The 12592-nt window shown below is 38.2% G+C and overlaps 1 protein-coding gene across 2 annotated transcripts in view; it reads left to right on the top strand.

Moving 5' to 3' along the window:
• Positions 1 to 12592, top strand: part of EML6 (EMAP like 6) — a 226629-nt gene that overhangs the window by 146047 nt on the left and 67990 nt on the right. For both annotated transcript variants that reach the window (XM_069494454.1, XM_069494451.1), the window contains exon 16: positions 5730 to 5823. In XM_069494454.1, the coding sequence (XP_069350555.1) occupies positions 5730 to 5823 (94 nt within the window). The remainder of the gene's footprint in view (positions 1 to 5729; positions 5824 to 12592) is intronic.

The raw sequence follows: 12592 nt of genomic DNA, 5'->3' as shown, positions 1-12592 counted from the left end.
AGTGCTCTGGTGACACGCGGGAGGTGATGAGTATGAAGTCCAACGTCCCCAAGTTTGATGGCCATGCAGTTTTAAAACAGGTGTGCCATGTGTCATTGATAAAGCAGTACAGTCTAAAAGGAAACCATAATTTTAGTTCAAAATTGTAAAGATGTGAATGAATTCCTTCTGCTTTTACCCCCAGAATTCTACTCCTCAATGGCCAAACTGCCTTTTTTCTTAAAATTAATTTTGCTAGTGGATACATATGCACGCATACTTAATATAAATAATTGCATTAATAAATATGCTTTAGAAGAGTGGTAAGACACCCATTCAAATAGTAAAAATAAATAAAAATAATATCTAAATATTTACAACATAATGGGGAATCCAATATATTCATGTTTTTGGTGGCATTGAAAATTGACTCAATAATTCAAACAGACAATCTGGCCAGGTATAATAAAGCTATAATTCAAAATTACAATTATACAGACTATGTGTATTTTATACACACTTCTGTGTACCAAGTTAAGTAAAAGAGAAAAAATAGAGCTCAAAATAGCATCTGTCGCTTAATTTCAAGTGAAAATGTGTATATGTGTATTAGCATATAAACAAAGTGGCAGGAAATTTAGAGTAATATAAAAAGAATTTAATCATTAGATTATTTCCTCTATAGAATTGATTAATTTTCTGGTTTTTAAATCAAAATAATTAGCTTATGCTATTTCAATGCCTGTAGAGAAACGGATTAGCAAATCAAAGACATGAATTATGAGGCAAGTTGGTAGCAATAAGCTGCTACCCAGTAACTTGGTCTCTGTGTTTCAGAGAGCTCACGTCTCTGAGCTTATTAGTTTTATAGAATAAAAAATAAGAAACCAAGTGAGCTTAGAAATCTTTTTCTCATAAGGCAGACCTTCAGCTCATTGCTGGAGTAGAGAAACCAGATACTCTAGAAGAGGCGGGGAAGCTGATTCTGTCACTGCTTCTAAGTCCCTTTTTACGCAAAGAAAGAAATTTCCAGATGTGAAGTATTTTTTGTATAAGAAGGTTATTTCAGCATTTTAACAATATAGTCTCCATTCCCCAGATACAATCACTGGGGAAGAGCCCATATACTCAGCAAATGTGTTAGTTTCGGTTGTAGGAAAATTACTTTTTTGCCTTATAGGTTAAGTACAATGTTAACATATAAATGGTAGAAAGGAATCTATTTGATAGTTTTAGAAAGCACTAATAATAAGGACTACTCAGGAAAAACTTTTACTGATGTCTATTGTGTGACTCATCACCGTGAAGTTACGTACAGATGAACTGTAGCAGTTGACTGATTTCTGTGATCTCTTTGGTGACTCCTGAAGTGTGAGCTATGGCCTCTTTGGTTTAATTTCTATTGATGGCACTTTGTGTTCTAATAATATAACTTTAGTCTTAAACCCCTGCACCACTTTACATGCTGAGAACAGAGATCAGAGAGTTTGGTGGTATGGCCTGGGTAAAAGTCAACAATGGCAGATCCAGGTCCCTTGGCTCTTGGTCCAGCACAAGAGCCACTAGGCCAGGGTTGTCGGCTGGTGGGGGAGGTATGCCAAGAGTTCTCTGTTCCCCATTATCGGGTCTTCTCCTGCCCCTGCCCTCTGCTGGTGCTGGTGAACTTTTGGCCAGAGAGTCATACCTGGAGCACTCGGTGTGCTCACTCCCCTCCAGCTGCCTGCGCCCACCCGCAGGGGCCTCCAGCTGCTCCCCCCGCTCCAGTATAAACATGGAGTGCCTGGTGGTGCACAGAGGCCACCACAGGAACAGCCCCAGTGAGGAGAGGCCCCTGTTCGGCAACAGCCCTGAATCACACACTTACCTCGAGTAGGAGCAGGGGCAACTATACCTGTCTTTTGGAAACTGATAGAAAGTGAGTAGCTGTAGTGGAAATCCCAAGAGAGGAGACTACTTGGGTATCCGTGTTTAACCGTGTCAACAGGCATCAGTTATTATCCACCTGGTGGTCAGTCTTTGTGTATCAGCACCCTGTAGACACCCATCTTACGAGTCAGCTCATTTTGGGGGTGTCTGGACACCTACTGGTAGTTTGTCTCTCATTAGAGAAATAAATTGTCCTAGCAGTATAAAGCAGACAAATGATGTGAAAACTGGACAACAAATAAGCAGTTATACATAGGGATTTAGATTATTCGTGCCACTTTTCTAAAGCGAACAAAAAGAAGAAATTTTTAATTAAAAACATTTCTTACAACATGATTCCAAACTCTGGATTACGTGGACAAGAAGGAATGAATTTATATTATCTCACTTGATTGAGAAGTTCTTTTAACTCTGAATTTATTTTCACTGTCTAGGGGGGAAAGGGGTGTACCGTCTTTGCTTTTGTGCGTACAATAAGGAAAGTGCTTCCACATGAATAGAAAACTAGACTAGAAAGAGAAAGTTCAGCCACATAAATATTTTCTAGCCTAAATATCATCCACATAATTTTTTAAAACCTTCATGGGCTGATTTTCCACAAGGGCACATCTAAGACTAACTTGATTTCATTGTGCTCGATTCAGAAAACCTATGCATTTTTCACGAGCCCTGAATAGAGGGAGCCAACTCGTAATTGTCTGAATAGAAATTTTCTCTTTTTAATTTGCCCTTTACTGTTGACATTACCTTAGAATTATTTCTGGACTGTGTCACAAACATCCATAATTAATGCATACTGTGACTGGAAAGATTTGAAAGGACATTACCTAGACTCTAAAAATATGTCTGAAAATCAAAAACTCCAACTAACTGGTCAGGGAGCAATAGATTTTTCACAGCTAAGGTCAAGCCTCTACAAGGGAAATGAAAACTAGAAAAAAAAGAATAAAAGGTAGCCAATTATATTTCCAAACTGTGTGGTATCCAGAAATAAGCTGCACCTGCAGAATTCAAGAAAAAGTCACCATCACAAAGAAGAGGTGTGGTCATTAAGGCACTTCTGGATTTGCAGTTTATCTATTGCTACCCACAATCAGGATACTTTTTTCGGTGTAGAAAGATGATAAAATAAGCTGATGGGGCCTTGCAGAAATTCTACCAAAAAGAAGCCCCCTCTCCCAGAAAAATCCACCTTACCCTTAGGCCTTCTTGAGATGACATAAACTTAAAAAGCTATTATTTTAAATGTGTAGATGCTTGCATTCCAAGAAAGATGTGTTAAGATAGCTACACAGACTTCAAAAGAAATACAGAATTAATGAATGCAAAAAAAGACATTGAATATTTGTGAAGTATGTTTGAAAGGAATAATAAAGCAATTACATTTTTAAAAAATTTTGTTTATACTTGATACATAATTTTACATGTTTATGGGGTACAGTGTGATGTTTCAAATCAAGGTAGTTAGAATATTCATTACTTAAACACTTATTTCTTTGTATGATAACATTCAAGATCCTCTTTTCTAGCTATCTTGCAATATATTATACATTATTATTAGTCACCCCAATATGTAATAGAATACCAGAACTTATTCTTCCTGTCTAACTTTGTACCTGTTGACCAACATTTCCTATCCCTTCCAAAATATTTACAGCTATGTAACATGGTACATTCCGTTTCTTTTTATACTATCCATAGGCACATTCCATTTTTATCTTCCTTCTTTTCTCCAATGTCACCAGTATTGTCAGCATTCATTAAAAATCAGCTAAGCATAAGGATCACAAAGGAGACGTGATAAGATTGCTATGAGCCTTAAAAGAGCTTGTGATTTAAAAAGGGAGAGAGAAAACACCAGTAAAACTAGAATCACCAAATACAATGGCATGCTAATAATAGAAACATAACCAGGCCATAATAAGAGATATGGAGAGAGTACCATTGTTGGTAATGAACAGGACATTGTTACCAGTCTCTTCTCTCAAATGCATAAAAAGAGACCTTGCCCAATTCAAAATCTGGTAACATTTAAGCATGAAGATATCGTTAGTTGTGATTAGAAAGACATAATTTGTTTATAATAATCACATTGTGGTGACTTAGCCCTTCAGGAAAGTGTTAATGTCTTCATCTAATACTGTAGTCTGTTAGCTTATAAGGGCCCATGAACCTTTCAGATCCTTATCTCATACTTAGTAGTGGTTGAGGAGGATTTGGTTGGTTAAGTCAGATTGTTCCTTCCTCCTACTCTCCTTTCTGCAGAGAAGAAGGAGCCAGACCACCATATCCAGTTGGTTGGAGGAGGGTCTCTGGCACAAGTAAGGACACTTAAATGGTGGGCATTGGTTAGCAGTTGAGGTAGGTTTGCCAGAGTTAGCCAACAAAAATACAGGAGGCTCAATGAAATTAGATTTTCAGATAAATAATTTTTTGATGTAAGTTCCATGCAATATAAGTATAAATATGTAGTACAAGTCTGAACATCACATAGGACATAGTTATTACTAAGAAATTATTCATTACTTATCTGAAATTCCAATTTGGCAAGGCTTTCTTTATTTTACGTAGAAACCCTAGTTTGGGGTCTGCCCAGGCCTGTCTTTGAAAATACCAGTTGAGGCCCCGAGTGGACCGGTGGCCGTTTGTCACATACTCGTGTTGCTTTATCCTGGTGGCTGCTCTTCTGTAGTCAGAGAACGGACCCTGATGAACTGATGGGGGATGAGCTTCATCACTCATCTCCTAGCAACCGCACAGCCCGGGGCCTGCTGCTAACCTGGACCTGCCTCTCCTGCGAATCTCGCCTTGCAAGGAGGCAGCAAAGGAAAGGCTCATTGACTGCACCTTTTCTTTTGTTTTGAAGGAATAAAGCAAATTAAATTTATTTTAAATTTAATTATATATCCAATATATTTTAATTTTGGGGAAAATAAGCTAAATGTCCAAATTATAGTAATCATTGATAATTATTATTCTCTTATTAGAGAAATAAATTGTCCTAGAAATATAAAGCAGGCAAATGATGTGAAAACCAGACAACAAATAAGCAATTATACATAGGGCTTTAGATTAATCTATTCTTGCCACTTTCTTAATATTTGATTATGAATAATACTTAATACTAAAGGAAAATGCTCATGATATAATAGACGAAGAAAGATTAGATGATAGGCTGCTCAGTGCGAATCTGGTTTTGTTTTTTCAAAGTCCATTGATATAGATAAAAGATTGGTAGGATATATTATACATCAAATATGGGCCCCAAAATGTGGAAGATCTAAATTTTTATATGTATTTTCTAAATGTCCTACAACAGGAATTTTCCACTTGAAATAGGGAAAATAAGAAATTAAGCTGTTGTAATTCTAAAATCATCTTTTGCAAGACTTTTTGAAGTTAAATTTAGTATTCATAATGTTCTTATCTTGGAGGGTTAAACTGAACCCAGTTTTTTAGAGCTGAAAATAGACTCATTGTCACAAAGCCAGATGGCTCTTCCAGTAAGTGTCATGAGATTTGTCATAAAATAGACAAGGTTTTTGTAACTCACCTGAGAGGTTCCCTCATAGCCCTGTGTCTTAGATTAGAATGTTGGGTCAGCGATTTACTTGAGAGACCCATTATTGTACGTTAGGAAGCTCAGCTATTACCAGGCTCACATTTCGTTTTGTGAAGTCCACTTAGTATATGAAATTTCTAATGTATTTGAGCCTAAAGAATATTCTTAAGGTCAACTTCTTATTCCTCTTTACAGCATATGAAATGTTTTGGTTTTTCATGGAAGAAACGAGTTATTTGACATTTGTGTTGTTTTCATACAGCCGATGGAAAATGTCTGGTGTCCGTTGGTTTAGACGATTTTCACAGTATTGTGTTTTGGGACTGGAAAAAGGGAGAAAAGATAGCCACAACAAGGTAAGAAGCTGCCGAGATCTCACGGCATCCTGCTGCTATCCTGCTTCAGTAAAGATCAATAGTTTTCATCCTCTGGTAAGATTTCATCTTCAAACTCGGATGCAATTCACATAGAAAGCTTAACACCCAAGTGAAAACATATTGTGGTGTTTCATGGTGCCAGCCTGGCTTACAGCAGTCAATGTTTGTGGTGGGGAATCAGAAAATTCTGAAATCCTTCACTAACATATGCGTTCTCTCTATCAAAGCTTTTTATCAACAATAGAAAAGCAGCTTTTCTCAGGCTTGTGCCTTGCCCCTTAGTTTTTCCTCTGTCTTAGCATCTGGTGAAGGATTGTCAATGTCACCGGAGTCAGAAGCACCATTTGTCATGCGGCTGTGGCGTGCTGGAAAGGAGGCCCCACCGTGTGCATCTGCCACTTGCTTTCAAAGCAGGCAAATTGTTTCCCTAATCTCCCCGTCTTATAAATAGACTTTTCAAGACCGACTGCTGTTTATAGACCACCTGTCCTCCCTTACCCCAGCCTCCCCGCCCTGCTGAATCAGCGCTAAGTCTGAACATGACTTTCCACTCCTACTCACACTGAACTCAGCTGTGTGCCCGTCTCTGGACAGGGGTCAAAAGAGTGGGCAGCCAAGGCCCAGCAGTCGAGTTTGCTGCCCAGGCATGTTGTCAGGTGCCTCCCTGCCAGTTCTTCCCTGCGTCACTGAGTCCTACCTTGCAATGTAAAATCATTTTGAAGTTGATGGCCTTGAATCCCAATATTCGCTTTTTAAGTTAACATTTTCCTTTACAATATTAAATAGGAAAAAAGTTTTTTGGCAATTCAGCTTTAATGAATGAAGATCTATAAATTGCTAGAGACCCAGAGAAGCAGCAGATGGAGGCCTGAGGACTCCAGCTGACCGTCTTAGGAGAAAAAGAGAAGCTTTTCTGATGACTGCTGTTGAGATGGAATTCTTGGCAGCAAATGGCAACTTATAATCTGCCTGCCCAAGTGACTTTGCTTTTGGTCTTTCTTTCTGGTGTTCCTCACTGTTCTACTACTCCTCTCTACTACTCAGATTCAGCTTCTTATCAGAACTCTGTTCTCATAGACTAAAATACGGAATTTTAGTTTAATATTTCTGATAACATACCATCTGCATTTTATAGATAATCTTGGGGAAAGTACATGCCTGCATTTCAAAAGCAACAGAAATGCAACTTGCCTGCTAGAAAACCCTCTGCAGCTGTGGGTGGCTCACCGATTGTATGCCACAAACATTACTAGAAATGAAAGAAATATTTTTTAATATCAAAAAAGTATGTATTTTTTTATATGCTTGGTGGATAGTGCTACTGTTACTTCATTAACACAGAGCTACTTAACACCATTATGTTAATAACACGATTTATATTTGGAATTGTTCCTGAGCCTTATGACACATTCCCAAAAACGAGATACCTACAGAATTGTCCTCAGGACATTTTTGCAATTGTGACATTAACCAGTACTCTTTCCAAGGATGAATATTAAGGATTGTTAAAGTTCTTTGAAAGAATACTAGATTTTACAATGATAAGTAAATAAAAATATTTGTATAAATTCCTATTTGCATAATATTAAGAATGATATTGGCCGGGCATGGTGGCTCACGCCTGTAATCCTAGCACTCTGGGAGGCTGAGGTGAGAGGATCGCTTGACATCAGGAGCTCGGGACCAGCCTGAGCAAGAGTGAGACCCCATCTCTACCAAAAGTAGAAAAAATTAGCTGGGCAACTAAAAGTAGAAATTACCTGGGCATGGTGGCATGCACCTGTAGTCCCAGCTACTCTGGAGGCTGAGGCAGGAGGATCACTTGAGCCCAGGAGTTTGAGGTTGCTGTGAGCTAGGCTGATGCCACGGCACTCTAGCCCAGGGGACAGAGTGAGACTCTGTCTCAAAAAAAAAAAAAATCAACTAGACAAATAAATAAAAAATTTGTGGCCTTACGTTAGAGTGCTTAAGTAGATAGAACTTTAAAAACAGGGGCACGAAAGACGTGACAAAGAAGTAATGCTTCACTGAATGGTACCTTCCCAGCTTCCAGGAGTCATCTTAGCTCCTGAGAGGGCCTGATTCACTCTCAGACAAGGGATGACACAGTCGCATACCTCACTGTGTACTTCTGTGTCTCAGTCATTGCTGGCCTTGCCTCCAGCAAGGCTCAAGACAAACCTGCTTTTGACAGCTGTGTTGTTCTTGCAAGGTGGTCGGTCGCTCTGCAGCAACCTCGGTGAGGCACACGGTCGGTGGCCGTGGTGGCATTGCCGGCTGTGCTGCTGGTGCCCGTGCTAATGTGTGCCAGCTGCACACGCTGCCCTGCATTTGTGAAATGTTTAAATGGACCTGCTCTTTATTAGCTCAGAGAAATGAGAGAAATTTGGAATTGGTACATAAAAATCGTATTACAAGAGGTCTGTGAGACTTGATCCAATCTATTTGAACAATTTCCTTGCTTCTTTGCTAATTTTAATAAGTGATTTCAGTTGCCTCCATTACAAATGAGTTTTTTAGTCTTTTATTTTCTTTTAAAGGTTATTCAAATTTTAGTCTAAGGTACAAGCAACCCATTTAAAAACCAAGGCCAATCTCTTCCAGGAGTAAATGGCCTAACATCAGTATGAGTGGGGCGGACGAGACAGTTAAGCGGGGGCCTTTATGTTCCTTTACCCTTTACTTGCATTACTCCAGTGAGGGGATGTAGGGACCAATGACTAATTATCACAGGCACACTTCGCCTCAGAGTTTGAACAGGAGTCATCTTAGGTGCAAAGTACAATCATCAAGGGGCCTAACAAGAAAATTTTCGATGTTAATCTGAAATAATTTTGCTATTAGAAAGTGTAGGAAGAAAACATGGGCCCACGTGTAGCAGATATATAGAACTTCAGCACGAGCATTTCTGTATTAGCTTCTTTACTTGATCTACTTTGGGTTCCTGTCCTTATGGACATTTAATGAATATGATAGAGTCTCCTGCATACCGTGTTGGCACCTTCTCTTTCTCACTTTCTTTTTAAAAAATGTGTATCTTTTTAAAATAACTTATTCTTTCTTCTGTTTTCAAAATAATATGCAATCATTACAGAAAAAGTAGAAAGCACAGAAGAGCACCCAGAAAATGAAAATCATCTCTAATTCTACTGCCCAGACATAGCCGTGGTTAACATTTTAGCATATATTTTTTAGTGTATATTCTTCTAGTATTTTTCTTCATTTTTATTCGTATGTATGGGATATTGTACAGTCACTCTGTAATTGGCTTTTGTATTTTTCACTCACCAGTATATCATCTGTCTTCTAATTTGTGTTACCTGGCTTATTCTATATTCGTATTCTATATTTTAAGCCATTTAAAAATCTTTTTTGGAGATGGGGTATAAATCATTCAGTCTTCCTGCTATGGGTTACTGTCACAAAAAGAGAGAAAACAAAATCTCACACAGGACTGGGCCTCCATGCAGATGAAAGGTTCTGAACGGACAGTGTGCAAATCAGGTCACCCCCTGTGTAGCTGCCTGGGCTTCCGGAAGAAGCGCCTTCCTTCCCTCTTCCCCTGTGCTTGCCAACAGGTGTATGTGGCCCTCCAGTGAATTACTTGTGACTGGGGCATGAGGAATCATTTAATATTAGGACAGCCGTGCAGGCTTCTACCTTCTTATTCTTTCAGTCTAGAACATGAAACTGCATTTTGTTTTTCTTTTTTTTTTTTTTTTATTTCATCTTGTTGTTGTTATAGGGGATACAGAATTGCAGGTTACATACGTTGCCCATGTACCGCCTTTCTCCCCAAGTCAGAGCTCCAGGCGTTGTCTGTTCCCCAGATAGTGCGCGTTGCACCCATCATGTAGGTATTTTTCTTACGCACACACACGAGTTGTAGACTCCTCCCTACAAATTTAACAAGTGTCTAAAAAGAAAGGTTTCCAATTCATGTTCTTTATTTGGATATTGACATTGGCTAAACACTTTCGTGCCATCATTAGCCAGTTTAGAACTTTTACCACAACAGAAACAACATTGGTGTTTTTATGGCGCTAAGAAATTAGATGAAAATAAGAAATTCCCTCAAAAAAGGTTTTTCTATATGTTCGCATAGATGTAAGCAAGCAAAACAATTTTATCTCTAGGTAATATAATTGGTTGTATCTGTCCTTAATTTTCATTCTGGTTTTCTCTAGCCTCTTCTCTCTAAAGTGTATATTAATGTTTTAGAATCCGTGGGGATTTTCCTCCAATCAAGAAATCTTTGGCTGCTTAATGCCTTTTATGGTTATCTGGTTCATGTCTCCTCTTGATGTTAAGCACATTTTCTCTTTTATCTAAAACTTTTCCTCTGTCCTCATTGTTCCTGATATGTCCAGTGATGTTTTGTGGCTTTAATGTCCATGTTCACTTTTAACTTTCAAAGAAACAGAGAGAGTGCCCCCAGATCAATTCCCTCTCTTTTCCCTGCCTCTCCCTGCCGGTCAGGAGACACCCTGTTCTTTTCTTTAAACTTTTTATTATGGAAATTTTCAAAGTTACACAGAAGTGGAGGGAATAGGGTGAGTCCCCTGTCCCATCTCCCAGCTGCAGCAATGATCAGCATTCTACAAATTGTGTGACTCTCTCTGCCCCCCCACCTTTTTGCAAGAATATTTTAAAGAAAAGGCAAGGCATTGTCATTTGAACTGTATGTACTTTCTTAGGCATTTCTAACTGAAAAGGCACATTTCTAAAGCCACCATGCCATTATTACAACTGACTCAAACAACAGTAGTTTGTTTCATGTTATCCAATTCATAATCAAACATTTCTGATTGTTTCAAGGATGAGAGTTGGTTTGTTCAAATCAGTATCTAAACAAGGCCCGTATGTTGTGTTGAGTTGTTACAGCTTTTAAGCCTCTTTGATTGTGTAGCATTTCCCGTGGACCTTTTTAATGCCATGGATGCTCTGGGTTCTCTGACCTATAGAATGTTGCACATTCTGGACTTGATTCTTCATGAAATCATTTCAGGCATTTCCCTGCATTTCCTGTAAATGGTAATTAGGCTTGATTAGATTCACTTTCAGTTTTTAAAAACGGTTTTATTGGTAAATAATTCACATATATCAACCTAAAGGAAAAAATGGAGGCAAAATTAATAGAGTTTATTTGGGCCAAGTTTAAGGACAGCAACCTGGGAGCATAGATTCAAGTTGCCCCAAATCTATGCTCCAGTTAGCAACAATTACAAGTGGATTTTTAAAGGAAAAGAAGAGGCGGTTCCTCTGTTGTTGACCAAAAGTTTACATGAATGTAATACAAGGTATTATTGGCTGTACATTGTTCTTGGCATCACAAATTCCAGGAACAGGAAATAATAGGCGAGGCAGCTAGCCAGGAACAAAATACCTCTGAGCAATTGCCCCCTGCTGGGGGTGGGTGGAGTGGGGGGCAGGTGACTGAAGTCTCTCTGGGCGTGGTAATTTTGGGTACCTCACATAGCTCACACTGCTCTGAGCTGTTTTTCTTTTTTCACATATGATACAAATTGCCCATTTAAAGTGTACAGTATAGTGGTTTTTAGCATATTTACGGAGTTGTGCGATTATCACCACTAATTCCAGAACATTTTCATTCCCAAAAGAAACCTCCTACTTACTATCACTAATTGGCCTTCTGTCTATGGATTTGCCTATTCTGAACATTTCATATAAGTGAAATTATGTGATACGTACAATGTAAGATCCTTTTTAACTGCTTTCTTACACTTAGCATAATTTTTTAAGGTTCATCTGTGTCACAGTATGTATCAGCATCTCATTCCTTTTTATCTCTGAGTAATACTTCATTGTATAGATATATACCACATTTTATTCACTCGTTAATTGATGGATACTTGGGTTGTTTCCACTTTTTAGCTGTTATGAATAATGTTGCTATGAACACTTGTTTACAAGGTCTTGATATATGTTGATTCTGTATTTAATTTTATGTACTGCAACTTTACTAAAGTATCTTGTTTGTAGTCATTTTTAAATTATTTTCTTTTAAATTTTTCTGGCCATATAATCAAATAATCTGCAAATAGAACCCAGTTTTACCTTTTCCTTTCCAGTTCTTCTGCCTTTGTCTACTTGGCATTAGTTAATATGTGCAATACAGTGTTAAATAATAGTGGTAATAGTTTTGTTCCTGCCTCTATTGGGAATCCCCTTAAGAATCTGACTTTAGACTTCATGTATGCGTGGCTGTGTGCACGTGCGGGCGCGCACGCGCGCGCACACACACACACACACACACACAGCATGAATAAGCTACTATTCCAGCATGTTTTGTCTTTAAAGAAAGGATAATGGCACACAGCTTGTCTAGAGAGCCAGGCTGTGTATAGTTGTCTTGCATAAATCTGAGTTTCTTAATGTCGGGGAGTACAGGGAAATACAAATGTCTAAGGGCCAAATCTGAAGCCTCCTTTAATTCCTACTTTATTGGGTGTTAATTGGTTTTTTGTTTTTTTTTAATCACGAGTGTCAGATTTTTGTCAAGTCTCTTAAGCATCTGTGAAAATGATCATGACTTTTCTCTTTACATATATTAATATGATGAATTGTATTATTTGATTCCTTAGTATTGAACCACCCTTACATTTGGTCCTAATGTATTATTGTTTAATACACTTTTAATATTTTATTTAAGATTTTTGTATCTGTAGGCATACAGGAGACTGATCAATCATGTTCTTTCTGTGAATTGCTTTGGTTTTACATAGTG

This window comes from Eulemur rufifrons, chromosome 19 (genome assembly GCF_041146395.1).
Source record: "Eulemur rufifrons isolate Redbay chromosome 19, OSU_ERuf_1, whole genome shotgun sequence".
NCBI classification, from domain to species: Eukaryota; Metazoa; Chordata; class Mammalia; order Primates; family Lemuridae; genus Eulemur; species Eulemur rufifrons.
The sequence above is the reverse complement of the archived record's forward strand: the minus strand, read 5'-3'. Positions and strand labels throughout refer to the sequence as shown.